This window comes from Diceros bicornis, chromosome 3, assembly GCF_020826845.1.
Source record: "Diceros bicornis minor isolate mBicDic1 chromosome 3, mDicBic1.mat.cur, whole genome shotgun sequence".
NCBI classification, from domain to species: Eukaryota; Metazoa; Chordata; class Mammalia; order Perissodactyla; family Rhinocerotidae; genus Diceros; species Diceros bicornis.
In genome coordinates, this window is record NC_080742.1 from 44,699,481 (window position 1) to 44,724,932 (window position 25,452).

Genomic DNA, 25,452 nt, shown 5'->3' on the forward strand with positions numbered 1-25,452 from the left:
TTATTACTGTGATACTTAGGCATTTTGACATGAGTGCTATTTTATCATAATAAAAATATATCTAAGACAAGACTAGTAAAGGGGAGGCCAAGCAGATGTCCTGTGTTGCCCTTATTAAAACAGGTAGATGTTATGTCTGACAGGCAAGGCATGAATATAATTATGCTCAAATACTGGAATAGAGCAAATGGGGAGCTTTAATTAGTTTTTGGAAGAGAATTTGACCCTTTATTTGAATGGTATCTGTTGTATTCCTTTTCTTGACATTACTTTCTAACATAAAAGTTACATATTCTCCATAACCCCTCATGATTCATACCCACTCCTTGTCCCCAATCATCCATCCACAGCAACCCACGGGAGTATACTCTTTCATGCCTGTGGTCACATACAAACATAGCATGCATATGTGTGTGCGTTATTTTTTTCCTTATAAAGTATCCCTGAAGGCAATTATAAAATAGAACTATTATAAAATAGAACTATTGAGCAAAGTGTATATTTTCCAAAGGAGATTAATTTGAAGAACAACTATATAGACATGTACATGTATATAGACATGTACATTTCAAAAAGTTTACATTTTTTAAGTCACACTTCATTTTATCAAACAATAAGTAAACACTTCATATTAGCTTTATTTTAACAAAGGTAATCTATCCACAGCTTACTTGTGGGAAGATTAAAATTTTAAGTATAATTAGATGAGGACAATGTACTAATCTTTGCTTTTTTGCTGTACTTATTTCTCCTAGTTTATCTTTCCCTCCCCTTCTTTTATGCACTGTGCATCTTTCCAGCACCTTTTCCATAAGTACCTTAGAGATAGGATCATTTAAATAATACCAGCTCCCTTTTATATGTAGGATCTACTATGAGCTGTGACACTAAGAATGCTAGCCTAGCATTCTTATGTATATTGTCTCCTCAAACTTAGCAGCTCACTTTTTTTAATATCAAGAAAGTTAATTTTAAAGGGCTTAAGTAAGTTGGCCAAAGTGACAGGGCTAGCAGTTGACAGAGCTGGAATTCCAAAATAGGTTGTATGACACAAAAGCCTATCCTTAACTTAAACTTGTGCTTATGATTTCAGTGTTGTTTTTATCACCAAGCGGGAGACAAGATTTTCCTAACTTTATTTTTGCCAAAAAGTAGAAAACTTTCAGCTAAAGGCAAAGCAAATGAATACAAAAAGGAAGGTCATCTTATTTTTTTGGTATTGGTTTGGATTTGCTAAGATGAAGACACCCATTTTCCTGACCCTCCTCCCCAACTTTCCACACATTGCCCTCCATCCAATTACTCACTTGGAAGTCTTTTTACGTGGACCTGGTGGTGGGACATTCAGATATCCTGTTGGATTATAAGGCTTTCCAACGGTGCAGTGTGAATGCAGTAGAGAGCCAACTACAGCCAGGCCATGTTTCCTTTCTCGCATGTTGTCACATTGCCATATTTTTTAGATTGGGCAAACATTTTCTCACAGGAGATCTGAGCAAGCCTGAAGCTGAAAGTCTACTGACTTCATCAAGTTCAACTGAAATGCAAATGTTGGCGTCTCATCTATGGGTGGTTGGAAAATGCCTTGTTTTAAGTTTTGAAAAATGGATGAGTAGAAACTTGAACTGGGCTTTCATTTAGGAAAGTAGGCATTACCGTTGTCAGGTTTAATTTCTCTCTATCCATTTGACAGCTTGTTTCCATGCAGAGTCTTTAATCACCAATTTAGGATTACATTTTGCCCATTAGATGGATAGTATGTCCAAAAACTTTAGCAACCATTGAAAGGCAGTCTTAATTTTATAACAGTAAAAAGCCTCCTAGATTATTTATCTATCTATAGAGATTTATAAAAGAAACTTTGACTTTACCCTTAAATAGATGCTATTTCGACATGATTAGCCCAATGTAAATAGATCTGTGTAGGTATGTATTTGGCTTCGAAAACCACTTACTCTGCAATACCAGCTTACATCACCACAGAGAATTCATATAGAAGCATTTCACTATATAATTACGAGTTGATGGTTTATAATATACAAAAAATGGCTTGTTGCTTTATTATTAGATGTGATGAAATCCTGTGTTTGGAAAAGAAACTAAATGACCATTTCAGTGGATTAATGTGTAACATTCACAAACGTTCCCAGTGCTGCTTTCATAACTTTAAGACCAAACGAAGGACCTCGACCTTTCCTTTTCACTCTGCACTGTTAATCTAGTCAGAAACGCTTTTATTGAATGAGAAAAACAATAGTTAGACATGACTATGAGGTAAGAAAATAGGGGAAAGAAAAACGTCTGGGGAATTAAACCATGTGAGTAGTTTGACTGATGTTGATTCCAGGCAGTTCAAAGGGAGAGGGAAGCTAAATAATTTGGTTGTTTCCCAACCTTGACAAATAGTTTCATTTGACAGAATGAAATAATTAAGTCTTACTAAGGAATTTTTAATATAGCTAAGTGATTTGTAGACATAAAAACCACCAATGTGTAGCAGTCTCTTTGTTACAGATTTTGGTTGCTTATAAGTTCCTTATTTTAGGGTTTTTTCCCCCCTGTATCTTTCTGTTCTTTCTCTAAATACTTATGAAATCTGAGGGATTATAGTGACCCTGAAATGTCGTATGGTCTGGAGTATTCCCATTCCTTCAGCAGAACTGCATCCAGGGCTATGCTCCCATATCCTAAATGTACCATTATTCTCTTGCTATCAACTTAGTTGTATCAGCCAGTAGTAAAAACTTACTTCTAAAAAATAACCTCCTGGCATGGAATAATTGATGATGTTCCGTAAAGATTTATTAGCAACAATTATGCTGCATACTGGAAATGAAAATAAAGAAGTCATGTTCTTTCCCTTGAATGGCTGGCTCATAGAACTGCAAACAGATAATTCTAATCAAAGATAGTTCTATATAATGCAAAGCTCATATGAATTGCAAAATCTAGAATGCTTGATAGCCTTTCCAAGAGAAGTTCCTGATGTCCTACACAATTATTTGTTAGTTTTGCAACTTTGGTCAAAGTCTTGAACCTCTTTGTCCAGTAATTTTCTAATTTGCACATTTTAGAGGTTTATAGTGAGGATTACGTGAGAGGATATACTGAAAGTGCTTTGTAAACATGGTAAGAAATACTGAAATCTAATGCAGTATTTATATTCTTATACAGCACTAATGGTTCTATTTTCCTTACTCTGTTAATGAAAATGGTTGTCTGGAAGTGCTAAAATATTTCCAAGACACACATTTCCCACTTCTCTCAATATTGCATCAAGCTACTTTTGTTGTAAACCAAATCTCTAAATTTTGTTCCAGCTCTCTCTTGCGTCTTTGTATTCCTCATGAAGCAAACCTTATTTTCTCTTTGGAACAATATTATGGTTAGTTATTGAATTTTTTATTGAGGTATAACTTACACACAGTAAAATTTTTTCCTTTTGCTGTACAGTTCAGTGAGTTTTGACAAATGCATATCGTCATACAACTGCCATATTCAAGATATAGAATAGTTCCCTAAACTTACAAAATTCCCTTGCGCTGCTCCTTTGTAGTCAATTCCTACTGCTACCTCCAACCCCTGGCAAAGTAGTTGAATTTTTGACCACGTGGGGAACGTAAAACAAATCACAAATGTGAAGGATGGTGTATTTTAACAGCATGCAGACATCAGCCCTACATGATCTAAACCATAGAATGTTCAAGCAAGAAGGGACATAAGGGATTATTTTCAGAGGTCACAAACTGACAGTCTATGGACTAGATCCATTCCATTGAATTGCTGTCTTTGGCCTGGCTGGTGTCCTAAAAAGCGTTCAAATTATTGGTCAATCTTTAAAAATAGAAAGATTTCAAATACAAATCTGGCATTGTCTGAAAAATTGAAAAGTCTGGCCATACTGGGCCCACATTTCCATGTGGCAGTTAATGTCTAGAGTTTACTCTTGGTTGTCCATTTTAAATAGGTCTGGCACTGCTGTCCAGTTTACCAAAGCAAGAGATTGATCAATGAGGAGAAAGGGAGATGTTTATGAGTCAAGTGGTGGGAAGATCATTGATCTTGTCTATTCTGAGACACAGTCCAAAATTACCAAGGGTTAGCAAAGAAAATAAGGATAACTTTCCTCACTGTGCCTCTACTCTTTTACCCTTAAAGAGCAAAGAAAGAAAACTTTAAAAGAAAGTGTGCTGTCAACTGAAGATTGGAAAGGAGATTATCTGGGAAAAATCTTACTATGTAATATAAAAGGTCGTAAAATTACACAGTGCTATAAAAGAAGGAAAAATAGCTCATCTGTGTTCTAGTTAAGAAGAGCCCCTAATAGTTCTTGTTACACTCTCTTGCTGAGGATTTTATGTTCTGAAAGGTCAATCTTCCTGTCTCCACTTTTCCCCACCTAAATCCAATCTTCTGTAGCAGCCAGAGCGATCATTTACAAATGCAAAGCAAATCACGTCAAAGGTTTGCGTAAAGCTCCCCAGTGGCTCCTCATTGTTTGTAGGATAAAATCCAAGCGTCTTTACGTGGCCTACAAGGCGGTAGTGATCTGGCTTTTGCCCCCCTCACTGACCTCATCTCCTACTCCCTTCCCTTACTCGTTGAGCTTCAGCCAGGTTGGCCTCCTCTTCGGTCTGTGGGGAATCTCATTCTATCTCCAGGAGTTGTGCTAGCCACAGTTCTCTATGGAATGTTCAACTTCCAGGTCTTCTCGTGACTTGATCTTGGTCTTGGAGTCTCTCTCAGCTCAAACCTCACCTCTTCAGAGGGGTCTTCCCTGCCCAACCAAATTAGACACAGACACTCACCCTTCCCCCATCATTCCCTAACGTGTTACGTTCGACTCTTCGGTTGCTTATTTTCTGTTTCCCCCTCTGAGAGCCTGGATCTCGCCTAACTGACCGCTTTCTTCTCAGGACCTGGCATATAGTAAGTGCTCAATAAAATTATTGAATGTATGAAAGAGTGGGTGGGTAACTTTCTCAAACTAGTTGGGAGGAGGAAATTGTCTGTCTCCTTTCCAGAAGTGAACACTTATTTAAGTTATTGAAATGTTAGGATGTTTTGAGAGCCAGAGAAAGGATATTTTAATTGTAGGCGTCATTTAGACAATCATTGAGAGTTATAATGATAAACAAGTTTTTATTAAGAATTTACTTGGTCCCTGGATTAATTTTATGTCTCTTCATTATTGGTAAGAAAGAATTTTTTTCAGTTTAGACTTTTAATTTATGGGAATAATGAACCAATATTTAGAAAATCTTTCTCTCTTGTTATTTAATTTTGGTTCTTTTGGTTGTTTCCCTAAAATACACAGAAGCGAAATGACATGGACTATTTTGGCTTGAGGCGGAGTTCTTCTCTAAGTAGACCTCTCAATTTGAAAGCCCTCCAAGCTCTGCATGTTGTTTTTGAGAACAGTTGGTACATACCTAATCTATTTGTGAATTGAAACAGAATTTTATCATTATTTTTAAATCTAGTTTCCTTGGAGCTTAAGGGAAAGGTTTTATTTTCCAAAAGAAGAATTTTACATTTATTTAAAAGAAAAAAAAATTTTTTTAAATTGTGCTATTGCCATTCCTCAAGCAAAATTTGCCTTAAAATCTGAGGCAAAATAAAAAAGTGATGAGTTGGGTTGAAGGTCATTTTGCATAGTTTAATAATCACTTTCAAACACTTGTGCTTAATGGTTTGTTGACAATTTCAGAAAAATCAGATGCCTGTCAGAAGCAGATTTACTCCTGATTTCTGTGGGGAAAAATTAAAAATATAGAATTTAAAGATATTTTATTCAGCAGCATTTATGCTTAAATTGACTTCTAGACTTGTATCAAGCAGTGTAACTTACACAGAGATGAACTTAATGTGCTACTGTGTAAAGGTTAGCTGCATAGCCTTTAAATATTATTTCATGAATTTTACATCATTTGTCAATAGAATATATGTCTATATTCTACATATACATGTATATTTATATATACATAATTTGCCAATAGAATATATGAAACATAGGATATAAAACATTGAAATTATGGACTTGCTATAATTATGACCCTAGCAGGGATTAATAAGAATTGAAGAATTTACTTGTAAGACTTGAAGGTGTTAGAATTTCAGATAAATTATCATGCTATCTGGCGTACAGAATATCTGTGTGAGTGTGTATAAGTGCATGGGTTACAAATGCAGAATGGGCATAGATTGCCTGCAGCATTCTTAGAGTTCAGTACGATTGCTGTACAGTAGTATGGAGAATACAGAGACACACTGACGGATGAGTAAGAGCACAGATGAAAGGGGACCGAGAAGTTGCACAGCCATCATCTTCTTCATCTCAGCTGGGTTCCCCACCAAAGTAACTCACCTGGTGTCAGACGAATGACACACGGTGTGTTTTACAGATGGGGCCTCAGCTGAGATTCACACAGGCTTGTACATTTATCTGTCACACAGATGTTTTGTCTTGTGTTTTCTAGCCAGCAAGGCAACAGCTCAACTTTGCTGGGGGATCACCTCCAGATGTTCAACCAAAGAGAGACGCTGCTACCCCACTGAGAGTAAGCACACAGGTCTTCCCTGCATCTGGGGCCACTCAGCAGCAGTACAAATTAGAAAAGGGTTAGTCCATACCATCTTTGTAATGGTCACGTTTGTAGTTCAAAAACACATAGAACACTATGTAATCTGAATACTGAATTTCCTAGTAAATAGTCAGAAACTTACAAATAACACCAAGCAACTTTTTATTTTAAAAATCTGAAATAAGTCAAACCTGGCAGGCAGGGTTTTCTTTGACTGTTGTTTGTAGATTTCCCTTACTGATGTCAATTGTTAATTTTTCCACTCTAGCGAATTTGACTGTTTGAACAAAAACAGCTTTAGTCAAATACCTAAAATAAAATAAAAAGTGTAGGTTAACTCCTTCTATGCATTTATATTTTGCAAAACCAGCTCCAGGAGATCCCATTTCTCTCTTTTGTATTCTGTGATACTTCACAGAGAGCATACTTTATTCTGGAGAAGGTGAAAAAGTGGTAGTTATTGTTCAGGTAGACACTGGCATTTGCTTCATAACCTAGGAAGAAAAGTGTCAAAGCATTGTTACTAAGCATTAATTAAATTTTCAGATATTTATTAAAAAGATGAGTGAAAGAGAAAAAAGCATAAATTCTAGATTTTTGACTTGTGCAATTGGGTAATGCTGTCTACTCAGAGGAGAAAAATTAGGTGAGCAAGTCATTTGACTGGGATGGGAATAAGTATTTAAAGTTTATGATACCTATTAGATATTCTAGATCTAAGTGAAGATGTTAAGGAAGCAGCTGAATATGCAAGTTTGGAGCTTGGGGAGACATTGGAATTGTTTATGTATTCAATTATCATCAGAATATAGCTGTTTCTGAGAGGAGGAGAATGCAGAGTGGAAGAGTATAAAAAGTTCTAGGTTTTTACTCTCTTTTGGAGATGACTCAGCGTCTCTTGGGCATGAAATTCCTTCTTTTTATAAAATACGTGTTTGAAGCGTGTTGTTAGAAATTTTCGACTGCAACATTTTATATCCATATGATCTCTATTCATAAGTTACTGTTTTATGTCAAGAAACATTTGTTTTACAAGCCATTAAAGGAATTCTGCCCTTGGAAGAAGACCATCTTGCCATTTGGCCTTCTTGTCTGGGTATCACAGCATTATTCATTCTGGCATTTTGCTCCCTGGTGTTTCCTTTAGTACATCGGAAGTGTACATGAAGCCAAAGGAACTGACTAGAACAAATGGCATTGTTTCTTTATTCCACACTGAAAATTGTTATACACAGTTTCATGTACGTATTTATGTCAGTGAGGTTGTAAATACTGACCAAATTTGATTCATGGACTAAATGATGTGATTTCTGGATACTTCAGTGACCTCAGAAAGACATTAACAGATCACGTTTCAGAAAGTTTTCTGTTAAAATATACATGTGATATATTCCGTACATTTCGTGTTTGGTCAGTATTAGAGATTTTCTTTGATGTACTTGCTATCTATGGGGAAATTATATTCCAGTAAATTAATATACAAACAGTTTGGTCTTTGCCTGCACCAACACTAGTAATATCAGTCTCTTACTTTCAAAGATGCTGTGATTTTGTTGTGGTATCCTTTCTAAAAATGCTTCACCCTCATTGACACCTATTAATATCCTATTTAAATTGCCACTGGATTTATCATTTATGCAGTCATTATTGACTTTAATAAGAGAGATAATTTCAGCCAAATTGTGTGGATGAAAGCCTAGCTGGCATGAATTCTAGAGAGAATGGGAAAAGAGAAATGAAGACAATGAAGAGAGAGAACTGTGAAGGGAGGTACATAATGGTGTGTGTGTGGGGGTGGGTCATGGGAGGTTTTATCTAAGATGGATGATAATACTGAAAGTGTACAAATGAGAGTATTTCAGCAGAGAGGGGAAATGTGTGTTGGAGGACAGAGTGGATAATTGCAGGAGTGGATAGAATCCAGGGCATAAGTGGAGGAATTGACTGAGACTGGAGTGCAGACATTGCTTTCAAAGAAACAGGAGGAAGGGTGAATGGAACAGCTTGGTAAATGTGCTGGTAGCAGGATGTTGAGTTTGTCTTCTGAGGCTTCTATTTTCTCAGTGAAATAAGAAGCAAACGTATCAGCAGGGAGTGAGGAAAAGGTCTGGATGTGAGAGGCTTGAGGAGAGAGGATTTAGTTTGAAATAGTCACTGAAAGAGTGGGAATTAATTAACTAGAGAAACATAGGAGGATTGCCGGAACCACTGAGGGCCTATTTGAGGGTTGTGATCATGAATTTGAAGAGAAACACTCAGCATGATTGTAATTTGTTTGTTTATTTGTTTCCTAGCTTATTCAGCTGCTTGGGTTTGGCAGAGATTTAGTATTAACCAAGGTTAGAAGTCTTATTTGTCCAGTAAAACCCATATTGAATAGGGCATGAGAGTTGAAGGTAATGTAAGGGAGTGATTTTTAATGATGGAGAATGGAACCTAGTCCAGCAAGGAGAGAAGTGAGGGAATGAGGAAGAGTGATAGGCAGTGAGAATGTGGTAGGCGCCTTAGCTTAGAGGACCCTCCAGAGCTGAGGAATGATTGGGGTCAGAATATTCTGAGAATGAGCTGGAAGAAAGGAATAATGTTTGAAATTGAGATTTAGGAGCGTGTACAGTTACCAATAAAGATCAGGGCTAGGGTATGATCACAACATTGGGAGCTGAGGTGGATGGAGGACAAGGCCATTGGAGGTTAGGCGGTCAAGGCACTGAGAGGCCATGCTGGAACTGGGACTGAGAAGGAGAAAAATAGCAACAGAAATGTCTTTTTACTTAGTCTTAGCAGGTGGTATTCATAGCTTCCTCTTGGTTATTAAATACTCTCTGTAGTCAAATATCAAGAAGCTGGATAAGATGCAGAGTCACCCCTCAGTAAGCAGGGACTTGACGTGGCATTGCCTGGACACTGGTCATGTGCTCTCTGGCTGACCTTTCATGAATGGCCCTCAGTTCCTGTCCCATGGCCACACATCCCATATAGGTTTTTTCTCTTGTCCTCACAGAGGCTCTTATAGGCAGGATCTTTTGAACACCTCTCGGAGGTGTCTGCTTGACTCACAGCTGTCTTTGGCTCCCCAGCTCTGATGAGCTAGCCCTCATGAACTTTGCCAGCTAAGCTTTGGTAGTAAGAGGGAGAGCTTCTACAGGTCAGCAAGCATCCATCAGAAGATGAATTGCAGCAATCTTCTTACACATAGTCCCTCTGAGGGGCTCTTGCAGCCTCCATCACCTGACTAATACCTTTTCTTAGATAAATCTTTTCTCCCTACAAGATCCTCTAACCTGCTCTTGTGTGTCGTCTGAGATGAAGGATGAAGGTAATGGTTGCAGGACTGACTGATGACGTGAAAAGCTGATTAGCATTCAGAATTGGTATAAAAGTCCTGCAAATAATTTCCTAAAAAGGACTTTAAGACATTTAAAGCATGACGGAATGAATATTCTCCTTATGCTGATTGCCTAGGAACAATAGAAGTTAGGCTGTAGGCACAAAGGAAATTAATATTTCAATTTGCCTTCTTCACTTTGATATGAATTTTGATTTGTATATATTCTCTTAGCTCAATCATGTCTAACTTAGGATTGGTGATGTTTAGGTCTTATATATGATTTATCCTAAGTTGTATTTTATTTCTCTAGAATATTATTCTTAACCCAAATATAATATAAACTATGCCACTCTCTCCAACATCATCTTCCAGCATTCTCCCGCCATCTTTCTGTGCTCAAACCCCACTAGCCTTTCAGCTGCTCAGATGCACTGGTCTCCTTTTCCAGTCCACACACTGTACCTTCTGCCAGAAATGCTCTCTACCTTTATTGCTACCCTCACACACGCCTAATTAATTACTCCTTTCTATCCTTCATCTTTTATGTCACAGCCTAAACATAGCTGTGAAACCACCCTTAACAATCTGCACTTCCACTCCTGTGGCAACTGGTATGTATGCTCACAACACCCTGTGTTTCTTTCTTTTTCACTTGCCATCATTGAAAATAAGAATAAGTTTATGTATTTGGTGCCTTTCTAACACATTAAGCCATAAGCTCCATGATGGCAGGGCAATGGCTGTTTTCCCAGTGATTAGCATGGTGTCTTGAATACAGTTAGACTCAATAAATATTTATTGAACAAATGAATGAAAACTCTCAATATTTCTACCAACTATGAAATGGAAGGGCTTCATCAGTGTGTGCAGAGCCATTTGAGGTTGTGTGGACTGGAGGAAAGTCTATAAGACAAAAGAGGTTAACATGCTCTTCAAAGTTTGAGTACTTTTGTATTCTAATTTTAAAGCAGGTATTTAGTTATAAAAACATAGGTGTGAGTGGGAGATAAACTTGAATTTTACATAGAAAAATCTGTATTCATGTATCCGTTCATTTTTAGTGGTGGTATTCTCAGTGTGCTGCTCATTACAATAATTGGCATATTGCTTACATGGGCACTGACTCAGCAGAAAACTCTAACCACCCTTGAAAACACAGTCCAAGATGTGCAGATGATCAGTCAATGGGGTCATTGTCAAGTAAAACAGAAGGCCTATGTGAGAGGAAATCATCTTGAGAATTTTTCTCCCCTTTATTGAGATTTTATACTATGGTATTTTGCTATTATTTAAGTTAGGTATGTTGTCAATTATCTTTTTTAATCATTGAGCAGTTAATTTATACACTTCTGAAGATTGTGACTTAATTTACAAAACAAATAAAAGGTCTAAATAATACTTTTCAAATTGAAAATAATTCCTTATTTCTTTCCAATTATTCAATTTCCATATGGATATGTTCATAAAACATTTTAAGTGCTGTCAAAAATTTTGTTTTAAATCCTGCCTCTGTTTAAAGTTCTGGATTTCAAAATCAATATTTCCATGTTTTACAAGTATATATAAAGAGATGTTTTATCATTTGACCATTTAGATATAGGAAAATTAGATAAGAAGAACTAATTAGCATTTGTGGCAGAGTGGTTCACATTTGTTGAATAATGAGATTGTGAAAGTTTTTCATTACCTTTCCATTATTTCCATTACCTTTCCTCTTTTGAGAAAAATATTCCCAGGTTTATTTGGATTAAATTGACTCAGTATAACCTGCCTTTGTGAAAGTTTCATGGTTTCCATGGAAAAATTTTATTATTTACATTTTTCCTACCATTTTCTAAGTGTGATAAAGAGTAACCCATTTAACAAAACACTTAAAGACCTTATTCCCTGCCTACTACACCAATATAATATGGAAATGATGGGACTGCTTCAGATTTAGTATCACTGAGGAAGTTTGCTGCATACGAATTCATTCTGTAATTGATGTTCAGAGATGAGTAATCAGAGTGTATTGAAGTAGAGTCATTAGAAATCAAAGTGTATTTTGCTGCTCTGTTACCACCAAGAACTACTGAATTTTGAACCCCTGAACACTCTCTTCTAGCTGCTTTCGAAATCTATTGAACAACTGAAGCAACCAGGCAGTCACCTCGAGGAAGCGGAGGAAGAGCTTCAGGGGGACCAGGCGATGCAGGAAGACAGAGCGCCCTCTAGTGGCAACAGCACTAGGAGCGACAGCAGTGCTTGTGTGGATGACACACTGGGACAAGTTGGGGCTGTGAAGGTCAAGGAGGAACCAGTGGACAGTGATGAAGATGCTCAGATCCAGGAAATGGAATCTGGGGAGCAGGCTGCTTTTATGCAACAGGTAATAGGCAAAGATTTAGCTCCAGGATTTGTAATTAAAGTCATTATCTGAATATGAAATGCATTGCAGGTTTTGGTAAATGGATATTATTTCCTATCCGTTTATATCTCTGAATGATTTGATTTTAGTGTTTAAGGAGTCTAACTAATGCAGATATATCTATATAGAGATCTCTCTATATACTGATCTCTATCTAGATGTCAAGGTTTCACTGAAACTCCACTGGTAAGGAAAACCTGTTACACTAAAATTATATTACATGAGTATTCAAGTAATTAATAGGCTTTAAATTCATCCCAAAGCCTGACACATGAATTACTTCTAAGGAAAACGAACTCACTATTGTTTTTAGTTTATCTGTTGAGATCAGTGACTGCTGGATATAGTTTCCCAGTCTGATCAATGAAACATTCTATTAGGTCTTGATTTTTTTTGATATGTAGAATTCAATTTTCACATTGTTGTATATAATGTATCATATTACAGTCTTGAACACTGTTAAAGATAGTCTGCCCCTTCCTTCCTCTCTCTTTTTTAAGTGAAATGTTCTGGTTACCATGCCAGTAGTTCTAGGTTGTTATATAGATTGCAATTGAAAATAGTAGGAATAGAGGTGGTTTTACATATATAGATGCAAAGTACAGCACTATTTTAAATATTACATATGTCTCACCTAGCACTGCTCATTTTACTTTTATCTTGTGTTATTTGATGACACTGTCTATTGAAAAAGATCAAATGCAGCAGATGCAAATGTTGGCAAGAAGTAATAAGCAGCATTATGGTCCAATCAGATACTGTGTTGTATCTACAATTGTAGAAAACACAGTAACAGTATGACTATTATCTGATATGAAGTCAAAATCATGTTTAAAAGAAGAAAATGCATCATATTTTATAATCATTATCACTAGGATCTGTTGAGTATAATTCCATAATGACATGGCATATACCATACCATTTTGGTAAATAAAAAATTAGGAAAGTTAGGCTTAACAAAAGAATCTACTTGTACATAATGCACCTTCAGAAGGACTATGTCCTTTGATGCTATGAAATACAAACAACTTTGAAGGCAACAGAAGACTCTGTTTATTTAAGTCAGTTCTTTGTCAGGTTCCTGCTGTTCTCCTACAGAAAACTGATTCCATGAGACTGAACAGGAAATGCCTTGTGGAAACAGGAAGTCCAAGTGATTCATGTACTGAGGAATGTAGGGAAAAAAAAACGGAGGATAGTGTTTTACTCTTTCTGTTTTTAAAGGGCACTCTATGAATTGATTTATTGTCTAAGAAAATAACACCACAAGTAGGGAAATTGTTAAGGAAGCTTTTCACTGGAACATTTCCTTCATACTCCCTTTTGATATGTTTACCTTGTTTTATGGGTTTACTTTTGTTAAGCTAGTTAAAGATTCATTGTATTAAGACCCCTTTAATATGGATAATCCAAATTGACCTAGAATCTTTGTGAGGTTTTTTTCTATTAAAATATTTATATTTCTAAATCCGAGGTATTTTAAGGTATAGTATCCTGTTTCAAAGGAGATATAGCAGTTTTGCTAAATGTAGACATTGTACAACTGTATGTTATTGGCACGTGTTGTTTACATTTTGCTGTGACATTTAAAATATTTCTTAAAAAGGTTACTGCTAAAGATACATTATCCTTTTTTAAAAAGTCTCCATTCAAATTAAATTAACATAACTAGAAGTTAGAAAGTTTAAAACTTTTCCATATAATGAAAGTCCTTCTGATAATTTGACAAATAGCTATAATAGGCAACACTTCCTATTACCGACGTATTTTGGTTAGTATATTCCTTCAGATTAAAATGACTTTTTGTCAGTTGTTTTGCATTAAAAATATGGCATTCCTAAGATAAAATTGTATATTTTTTCCATCTCATAAATATTCATTTTCTTTAAAGTCTTTTTTCAATCTCATAAAAAAGGGATAGTGCATCTTTTAAAATACATTTTATTTGGGGAGGAACATGTGGCTGAGCAGACTTTTGTATAATATTACTTCAAAGATATGTAATCACAAACAAAAAAAACTATTTTTTATAATGTCATTTGAGAGAGCTTCATCAGTACAGTTGGTGGACGTTAATTGTTTGAATTTGATAATCTTTGAATTTAATCAAGAAACTACCTGGAACCAGTGAAAAGGAAAGCTGGACTTAATCTTAGAACTAATTGATAAATGTCTCTTTTTAAAATCTACTGTATTTATTATAATTTACACCCTTGATGGTGATCTCTTGTTTTGTGTTGTAAATATATTGTTTGTATGTTTCCCTTCTTGCCTTCTGTTATAAGTCCTTCCTTTCTCAAATAAAGTTTTTTTAAAAGATCCCCTTTCATACATATGGCTTTGTGTAAACTTGATATATTTAATCGAATTTGAAGCTCATTCACTAGGTCTCATATACCAAAATATATTGCCATTCTTTGTTGAAAGAAGAAAACAAAGATATTTTGAGCAGTTACTTCCAATGCCATTAAAAATAATAATGCCAACAATAATGATTTTAAACTATTTACATCAGCCATTATCAAATAACAAACACATGTAAAATTTGTTGCATTTTTCGTTTTCCCAGTGTGGCCTTTTTCATGATACGTTATCATTTCTGATGTCAACTTTTAAATATAAAGTTTTATATAAATAGATGTCAGTTCTATTTAAAAATTATTTTTAAAAACAATATAATCCCTTGACTATAACAAGCACTCAATAAACATTAAAATGAATAATTTCCATGTATCATAATAGTTATATCTATTACAGTGAGAGCCTGACCTACAAGTATAAAGTGACAGTATATAAATTTAAAGAGAAAAGAGAAATTAAATGACCTCCCCTTATATGGAAACAATTATAATACTAGTGTGAAGAAAAAGGAGCTTGACTCAGGTCAAGGGAACTGGACCATACACATTCCATGGGCCATGACCTTTCTTGCTCCTCTTCTGGTCAGTTGCTAGCAAAACTTATCAGTCAATACTTCATAATGTGTTACATATATTTGGTTCAATAGGTTAAAAATAATTGTTTTATATTCTTTAATTCCTTCAATCTAAACTTTAATAGTATCATATAAGTTAAAGTTACTCTAAGTCACAACAATATTGCATTAGATTGTTAAGAATTCTGGAGCTAATAACACTGACTATTACAAAATGGATTATCATTCCATAATGCCATAAATTTGATAATTTGGTCAGAATTGTGGAAATACCATTGGTGCTAGTCATAATTTCCTGAAAATTGCCTTTGCACTACAAAATTACAAGATCAACCTCAATACCAGAGAGCCTCAAAAAAGAGTTGGAGGAATCAATTAAATAATGGTTTTATATTATATCTGATTTCCGAAGTATAAAGTGGTTGTTTCAATAAAAAGCATCAATCTCATGTTAGAAACTTTTTCCTCAGAAAAATAGTTTTTGCCAGGATTTGCAAAAAATAACCATTAGATTTCCTCTTCTGGCAATGAAAAGCTGGCTTCCTCTTGGTGAAGGTGGCTGCTGAAATGAAGACTACTACTTTTCATAGATCTGAGAGAGGCAGTTTTTAAGAAATTTTTATGTTGTTTCATTTTTTTTTTCCTAAAGGATGTTAAAAAGGAATTCAGATACTAAACATATTTTTGAAACCTAGTACTCACAAGATATATAGATAGACAACAGTAGTTTTTTTTTGACTTGGCATTTCTTTGTGATTTTTTCAATAATGGAAGTGTACAACTCTGGGTGTATAATTGTGGGTTAACAATGATAAATAATCCAGGTCTACAAATTACACCCAATTATAATCAGGAACTTGGAGATGCAAGAGAAGGAGTTTGAGAGGTAGATTACCTTTCCCTTTATTATTGATAATTCCTCCAACTGGGTATTAAAGGAGAAAGTATGGCAGGGCAATCAATGAACTCAGGCAAATAAAACATGATATTGGGAATGTGACTTTCCAGAACTTATCTATTTAGATTTTAAAAGATTTCTAGTCTCGTTTTATAACAACTTCTTTAAAGCTTATAGACTGTAGGGTTTAGACATTTCTATGCAACTTTTGGGGACCATCTTGATTTGCAAAAAGGCTTTTAACTATTGTAAACATACAATGTACCAGACATTGTTGTAAGCACTTTATATCTATTAACTCATTTAGTCCTCACAACAACCTCATAGGGTAGGTATTATTGTCCTATTGTAGAGATGAGGGCACTGGGGCACAGAGGAGTTAAATAAAGTCAAGGTCACTTGGTTAGTGACAGTCTAGCTCCAATTTGAACCCAAGTACTCCGGCACCACAGTCTTTGTTCTCAACCTTTACCACCATGCTGTATTGTGCAACAATTCCTTGTACATGTCCAAGTTTATTAAAACATTACTACTTTATTCTCTCTCTCAGCCCATCAGCATTTCCAAACTGTTTCCAACCAGTTTTCTCTTTTAATCATTGCTATAAATTAGGGATTATAGGACTGTTATTCTTTTTTTTTTTTTTTTGTGAGGAAGATCAGCCCTGAGCTAACATCCATGCTAATCCTCCTCTTTTTTTTTGCTGAGGAAGACTGGCTCTGAGCTAACATCTATTGGCAATAGCTAATGTTAGCTCAGAGCCATCTATTGCCAATCCTCCTCCTTTTTTTTCCCCCCCAAGCCCCAGTAGATAGTTGTATGTCATAGTTGCACATCCTTGTAGTTGCTGTATGTGGGACGCGGCCTCAGCATGGCCGGAGAAGCGGTGCGTCAGTGCGCACCCGGGATCCGAACCCCGGCCGCCAGTAGCGGAGCGCACGCACTTAACCGCTAAGCCACGGGGCCTGCCCAGGATTGTTATTCTAATTCACCAAAGAGAAGTCTAATTCTTGCACACATTATGTTCAACCATTTTGAATCATGAAAATTGTGAGTTTCTTTTTTCTGACCAGAGCCAGTCCTGGGATGGGGTGAAACAGAATGACAGCACTTAGGATTAACTTTTGGGGGAAAGAAAGACAAAAGATTTCAACCAGTTCAGAGCTCTCCTTTGCCATTTCATACCTTCATTCCCCACCAGGGCTAAGAGACTCTAATTTCTAAGCAGTCAGGATGCTGCTTTTTAAAAACTTTTTTGACCTATCAAGGGTGCACTTAATAATCATTTTGACCTAAAATAGTCTGTATAAAATATTATGAAAAGGAAAAATAGGGACATTTGTCTTGAGTTCTAGACCTCCCAGGTGGTTTTCCAATTGAAAGGTGCATAAAAATCCTCTTGAGGGAAGCTGTTGATAATTCACATTCTGACCACACCCCCCCAGAGGTTCTGATTCTGTTGTCCTGACAGGGAGCCCAGGAATCTACATTTTTCAAGTCCTTTGGGAGATTCTGATTCAGAAATAGTGTTCCAGAAATGGCCACGGGCCCAAAACCACTTCCTGAAATATGGCCTAGTTTTTAATAGCTTTTACCTAAGATTCTTGGATTCTCTTGATTCATAGTTTTCAAAATAGCCTGTCACATGTTTGACATATATTGTTGTATTTCATCTGCATTTTAACTCAACTATAGGTTACTCTCACTATATTTACTGCTATTTGTTTTTTTATAGTGTTTGTCCTTTTCACTTATTTCTCTCTTCTAATTTAAATAATTTCTTAGCCTATTTATAGAGTATTAATTCACCAAGACTTGGCAAATTATTTTTCTTCACAAGTTCTGAGCTGTTTGTTTTATGTTGTTTTTTGTTTTTGTTTTTTTATGGAGATAAAATTCATATAACATAAAATTCATCCTTTTAACTATTATAAAGTGTACAATTTAGTGGTTTTTAGTATATTCATGATGCTATGCAGCCATCACTACTATCTAATTCCAGAACGTTTTCATCAACTCAGAGAAATCCTGTACCAATTAAGTAGTCAATCCACATTCCCCCTCCCTCCAACCCCTGGTAACCACTAATCTATTTTGTCTCTATGGATTTGCCTATTGTGGACATTTCATATAAATGAAATCACATATTATGTGGCCTCTTGTGTGTCTGGCTTCTCTCACTTTGCATAACATTTTCAAGGTTCATCCACATTATAGCATGTATCAGTACTTCATTCTTCTTATGGCTAAATAATATTCCATTGTATGACTATACTACATTTTATTTATCCATTCATCAGTTGATGGACACTTGGATTGTTTTCACGTTTGGCTATTATGAGTGATGCTGCTATGAACATTTATGTACAGGTTTTTGTGTTAACATATGTTTTCAATTCTCTTGGGTATATACCTAGGATTGAAACTGCTGGGTCATCTGGTAACTCTGTTTAACTTTTAAGGAATCGCCAAATTGTTTTCCACAGTGGCTGAGCTATTTTACATTCCCACTAGCAGTGTATGAGGGCTCCCAGTTTCTCCACATCCTCTCCAACACCTGTTATTTTCCATGTTATTATTATTATTTTTAATTGTAGCCATCCTAGTCGATATGAAGTATTAGCTCATTGTTGTTTTGGTTTCCATTTCACTAATGACTAATGATATTAAGCATCTTTTCATTTACCTATTGGACATTTGTATATCTTCTTTGGAGAAATGTCTATTCAAGTCTTTTGCTCATTATTTAATTTGCTTGTTTGTCTTTTTGTTGTTAAGTTATAAGAGTTTTTAAATATATTCTGGATACTAAAGCATTATCAGATATATGAGTTGCAAATATTTTCTCTCATTCTGTGGGTTGTCTTTTCATTTTCTTGATAGTGTCCTTGGATGCACAAATATTTTTAATTTTGTTGAAGTCTAATTTATCCATTTTTTCTTTTGTTGCTTGTGGTTTTGGTGTCACATTTAACAAACCATTGCCTAATCCATTGTCACAAAGAGTTACACCTATGTTTCCTTCTAAGAGTTTTATAATTTTAGCACTTACTTTTAGGTCTTTGATCCATTTTGAGTTAAATACATTATTTTTTTTAAAAAAGTTCTTCCATGCATTTGAGTTATTTTTAAAGAGATAAGAACTTAGTGATTGTTGGACTCCATTTTCTCATGCATCTTCTCCATTTTCCTGATTTCTAGTTGATTTTGGTCTTGTTTTTCTGCTATTTCTGTTAACTGTCTCTTGTTGCTTCTTAGCTTATGATGTTGCTTCTTTTCGTCCCAATGAATCATTTAAATGTTACAATCTTGATATTTATTATGTTTTATGTAAACTGAAGAAAACATTGTTTATTTTTCCTTTAAGAAATGCCATTTTTTCTGGTGAACTTTAAAAACTAAATCATAGTTATTTTTCTTCATTTGTATGGTTTTAAAATTCTACTAGTTACTCATTTTTACTTATGTGTACCTTGCACTTAAATTTTATGTTGAACTAATGATCATGTCTTTGCTTTGATCTTTGTGCCTCTGTTGACAGAATTTCTGCAAAGACCCTTATATTTGTACTGTCCAAACTGGTAGCCACATGCATCTGTTGAGAATTTAAAATGTGACTGGTATGAATTGAGATATGCTGTAAGTGTAAAATACATACCAGATTTCAAAGACATAGTATAAAAATATATATTAATATCTAAGTAATAATGATGTATATTGATTACATATTAAAATGGTAATATTTTAAATATATTAGGTTATATAACATTACTAAAATTCATCTTACCTGTTTTCTTTTACTTTCTTAATGTGGCTATTAGGAAACTTAAGGTTATCTGTGGCTTGCGTTTGTGGCTCACATTATATTTTCTATTGTAGAATGCTGCTTTTAGATTATCTTCCTCTCATTTTACATCATGTCAATAGATAGACCTCACTATGTCATTTTGGAAATAGGTGGGCTATAAAGACTAAACAAATGAATAAATATTCTTACCAGTATCTTTCTTTTACTGTTACTTAGTATAACATAGAGGCATAAAATGTTAGCTTTAGAAGAGATCTGCAGCACCTTAGTGGTTTAAGGGTTTAAAGATCCCCTTCTTCATTACCTTAAAAACAACTCAAAGTCTATCAGATGTTTTATTAATACTTTCAGCTGTAAGGACAATTCACTTATTGCTCCACCCTCATCTCAAAGTTAGTAAATTCTTCATCTGTAAGGTGTGCTGTTTTTTCCCGCTCTTCCATTTCTGTCAATGGAACCACCATTTAGACACTGGGATAGATGATCATGAAATCATCTTTGGTTACCTCTTCTCTTTTATCCTTACAAGCAGTTGGTACTCCTATTTCTGATTTCAAGCCATCACTCTCTTTCTCTTTGGCTTTGCTTTCCCTAGTCACTACCTTAATTAATACTAAAAAGCAAATTCATTCTTTTATCATTGCAACAGCCTCCTTCCACATCAGTTGATTTTTATACTAATTCAGTTAATTTCCTGTAAAATACTAATACCATTTTCCCTTTCTCTATAGCAGAACCTACACTATTATCTTCCTAATTGTTTCATCTAAATGGTATCATGGAGTTAACAGCCCTCATAATTCGACCTTTATACTCTCACCAAGCACTCATCCCTCCCAATCTAACGTAATTACTTACCACACATAGCAAATTTCCAACTTGGGGCTCCAATACCATGAGTTTCATCAAGCTCTTTTCCCTATCTGGAAAGCCTTTAACTTCCTTTTCCAAACCCTGCTCTGCTTTTCTCTTTTATGCCATCTCTGATTTCTCCAACCAACTCAAACTCTTCAGTCAACTAGGAATCAGTTACATAAAATTTACCAAGTGATTTTTCTTTAATCATTACCTGTTGATCATTATGTCTTTTTGCCTTTGGAAGCCGGGGAAAATATATTATACAGTGTTCCTAGCACCACACAAGGAACCTGTGAAGTGCTCAATTAAACTTCATTTGTGTGATTTTTGTTTTACTTTTCTCTTATTCAGATTTCTTAATGACTAAAGGACATTTTCTTCCATATTATGATTACAAGCTCACTTTTGTTTTCTATGTGAAATGTAGAATCATTTTTTTACTTGTTGGACTATTTCTTGTGTGGAGTGTCTGCATTAGTAATATTTTCTTTAATCTGGCTCTAGTAATATTAGTTACTATTTAATTTTCATTTTTAGCCAGGGGTAGATGAAGGAAATTTTTTTCTTGATGAATTTATTATTTGCTATTACCAAAACTGAATTGATTTTTCATAATTTCTATTCTACATGAATCATTGATTGTGACTTCTATTGTAATATCTGACACATTTTTAGGTAAAAATAGAGTATATCAAATAATTTTCATGGTCTCTATTGTAATATCTGACACATTTTTAGGTAAAAATAGAGTATATCAAATAATTTTCATGGTCTCTTTATAGTATTAATTTCTCTATATCCATGTATTCTATAGATAATTTTTGAAAGTTGGAGCTTGAAAAGAAGACAAATGATTCATATTAATTTTAAAGAATGATCAACCTCATCTTTATGCACATTTAAATAAAGAAAACTATTACTGAACATGGAAATTGATGTATTGTTGTGACTACGTATGCGTCAAACTTGAAGAGTGGCATTTCTCGTTGACTTGGAGATCCATGTAGGGAACTGCCTTGTATATGTAACTGCCTATTGGTTACAATGCTGATTCTAGAGTTGGACTGCAGGAGTTCCAACTTCATCATCTACTAGCAACTCTGCTTGGAGCAAATTTCTTAATTCTGCCAAGCCTCAGTTTACTTATGTGTTAAATATGATTAACAATCGTAATTTTTTTGTTGGGGTATCATGAGGTTTAAATGGATTAGTCTATCTAAATAACATAATATGAGCTAGCAACATTGGTGCAGAGTAAAAATTAGCAATTGCTATTAATATCATTATTAATAACATTACTAAGAACTTCTTGGAAATTTAGTAACTTTCTTCTCCTTGGTAGGCACCTATCTCACACTCAATTTCACCTTTTAATAATGAATAACTTTCTTGTCAGTAAATAAAAAACCTTATAACAGTGCTTTTTCATGTCCCAGCATGCATAGAAAATGGCAATATATATACAGCCTAGGTCACTGTAGGAGTTTATAATTGATTCCACTGCACCCCCCTTTCACAACTGCTGGAGTAGTACCAGGTTGGGCTGTTCTTTGGGAGACCCCGTGAATACATTATCCTTCTTCCTCTCCACTTCCTTTCATTCTATCTCCTTTTACCTCCCATAAAAAGAACCCCAGATTTTTTCTTTTTTAATCAGAATTCAACTAAGGATTCATCAAATTTAAACCAACTCTAGGTATGAATGATCAACATGATCTTAGTTCCAAAGAATGTGTTAAGAAAATATATTGATCAGGGAGAGGGGCTTTGGATAAGCTCCGTCTATGCCCAGCTCTCCTCTAATGTTAATTCCCACCCCATTATCAGCACCAAAGCCTTCAATCAGGAAGCAAAACTCAGAAAATTGGCTCTGCCTCATAGCCTACAAGGGATTCTCCTGTCACATTTGCTTTGGGCTCTACCTTTCTTTGGAGTCAGCATGAAATAAACAAAAGTACTAAACTTTTCTCTGTCTGCTTTTTAACACATGATCTGAGACTCTTTTTGTAGGGGGCAGGGATTTTTTCTACTATCTCCAGTTTGGTGAATGTTAAACTCATTCCATCTGGAAACAAGAAATCCTGCAATGATTTCTTGATCTTAAGTAAACTGCTCTCTGATTTTGAATAGTCATTAGTGCTCTCTCTGTGACCTTCATTTAACGTGATAAATAATAAGTCTACTTTACACTATAGTTTGAGCACTTGGATGTGTTTTGGTCGTGATGCTGCAGCTATCAAATCCCTCTTTTCTTTATATTTTACAAATTAAAGTGAATTTAACATTCAGTTTTCTGGTACATATTTTGGTTTGATTTTTGCTTTATTGCTTGACTCATCTGACAAACTCATAAAAATATACAACTTGATTCCTTTATTTTTTATTTTCCTTAACTCATTCAAATTTTAAGTATCTCTATATATTTTATGCTTTTATATATGTACAGTGGTTAGTTGTATCTCAATATAATATTTTTCTAGATATAGAAGCAGATAAAAATTTTTTTCCCAAAAAGAGGTTCTCCTGGGAATTCAACAAGTCCAATTTCTAATGTCCCGGGGTTTTTTTCCTATAATAATTTGTATTAAAATTTTGAAATGATATTTTTATTTTGGTTTTAACTCTCTAAACCTTATTGATTTTTAAATCTACTCTTTTGAAGTATAATGCACATACAAAACTCCACTCATTATATATGTAAAGTTTGATGAACTTTGACAAATGTATACACCATAATCTAGATATAGAATATTTATATCACTCCAAAGAGTTCCCTTCTGCTCCTCTTTAATTAAGGCCCTACCCCCACTCTCCACTCAGCCCCAGGCAATCATTCATCTGTTCTGTCACTATGCATTAGTTTTGATTTTTCCAGAATTTTATATATATAAATCATATAAAAAGAGTCTGTGATATTTTCTGTCTGGATTTTTTTTTTTCAGTCAGAAAATGCTTCTAGATCCATCCATGTGTGTATCAGTAATATGGTCATTTTTATTGCTGAATAGTGTTCCATTATATAAATATGTCACAGTTTGTTTATGCATTCATCTATTGATAGAAATTTAGGTTATTTCCAGGTGTGTGTGGTTATGAATAAAGCTGCTATGAATATTCTATACAAGTCTTGGTAGACAGTTGTCTTTATTTGTTTTGGGTAAATACCTAGAAGTGGAATTGTTGAGTTGTATGCTAAGTGTATGTTTAACTTTATGAGAAACTGCCAAATTACTTTTGATTGGTTATTATTTTACATTCTCATAAACAATGTATGCGAGTTCCTGTTATCAACATTTGGCATCATCAAATTTTAACTTTATGCATTCTAGTGGATGTGTGTGGCATCTCATGGTGGTTTTATTTTGTGTTTCCTTGATGTCTGCTGATGTTGAGCATCTTTTTATGTGCTTATTGGTCATTTGTGTATCTTTGGTAAATTGTTGATTTAGCTATGTTGCATGTTTTTTGATTGGAGTGTCTGTCTTTTTATTATTAGTTAGAGGAGTAACGTATATTCTGGATACAATCCATTTCTAGATATATATGTTACAAACATTTTCACCTAGCCTATAGCTTGACTTTATTTTGAAGACCAGGATGTTTTAATTTTGATGTGTCCCATTCTATCAATTTTTTCTTCTGTGGTTAGTGCTTTAGTGTCCTATCGAAGGAAGATTTGCTTCTATGTTTTCTTCTTATTGTTTAGTTTGTACATTTAAGGCAAAGAGCTATTTTGAGCCATATAATTTTGTGTATGATATGAAGAAAGGCTGAGGTTCATTATCTTACATAGGTATCCAAATTTTTCAGCACTATTTTTGAAAAGATTATCCTTTTTCCTTTGAATTATTCTGATGCCTTTGTTAGAAATCAGTTGGAGATACATGTGTGAGCAAATTTCTGAACGCTTTCTTTTATTCCATTGATCTATATGTCTAACTTGACACCAGTACCACAGAGTCTGGAGTACTATTGCTTTATACCAAGTCTTAAAATCAGGTAGTGTTTTCAAGCTCTGCTTGTTTTTAAGATTTTTTTAATCACTGCTTTTCAGCAACTTGATTATGATTTGCTTTAATGTGGTTTCCTTTGTATCCTGTTTTGGTTCACTGAGCTTCTTGTATCTGTGGGTTTGCACTTTGTAAAATTTTGGAAAATGTGAGACATTCTTTCTTCTAATATTATTTTTTCTCCTTTTCTTTTGGGACTCCAATTACACCTAGAGTAGACTGCTTGAGATTGTCTCATCAATTTTTAAGTCTCTACACTTTTTCTTATTCTTTTTTTCTCTCTGCATTTCAGTTTGGATAGTTTCTATTGCCATATTCATCCTTTCTTCCAGTGGGAAAATTTCTTTCAATCACATCCAACGAATTCTTCATTTAAGATACTGTATTTTTCAGATTTAGAGGTTTAATTTGGTTCTTTTATATATTTTCCATTTATATCCTCCTTATATTCATGTTTTCCTTTAAATCCTTGAAGATATTTATGATATTCATTTTAAAGTCCTTTTCTGCTAATTCTACCATCTCTGCCATTTCTGTGTCCTACTGCTTAATTGTTCTCTTAAATACGGTTCTTGTTTTGGTGCTTCTTTTCATTAGATGTAAAATTTTCATTAGATGCCAGAC

General features: G+C 34.7%; 1 protein-coding gene across 6 annotated transcripts in view; it reads left to right on the forward strand.

Moving 5' to 3' along the window:
• HDAC9 (histone deacetylase 9) overlaps nucleotides 1-25,452 on the forward strand; it is an 809,523-nt gene that overhangs the window by 478,031 nt on the left and 306,040 nt on the right. For 5 of the 6 annotated variants that reach the window (XM_058526743.1, XM_058526767.1, XM_058526751.1 and 2 more), the window contains one exon: nucleotides 12,017-14,637. In XM_058526743.1, the coding sequence (XP_058382726.1) occupies nucleotides 12,017-12,331 (315 nt within the window). In that variant the 3' untranslated portion in view covers nucleotides 12,332-14,637. Of the gene's footprint in view, nucleotides 1-12,016; nucleotides 14,638-25,452 lie in introns of those variants that run through there. The other variant, XM_058526733.1, reaches the window with a different exon arrangement.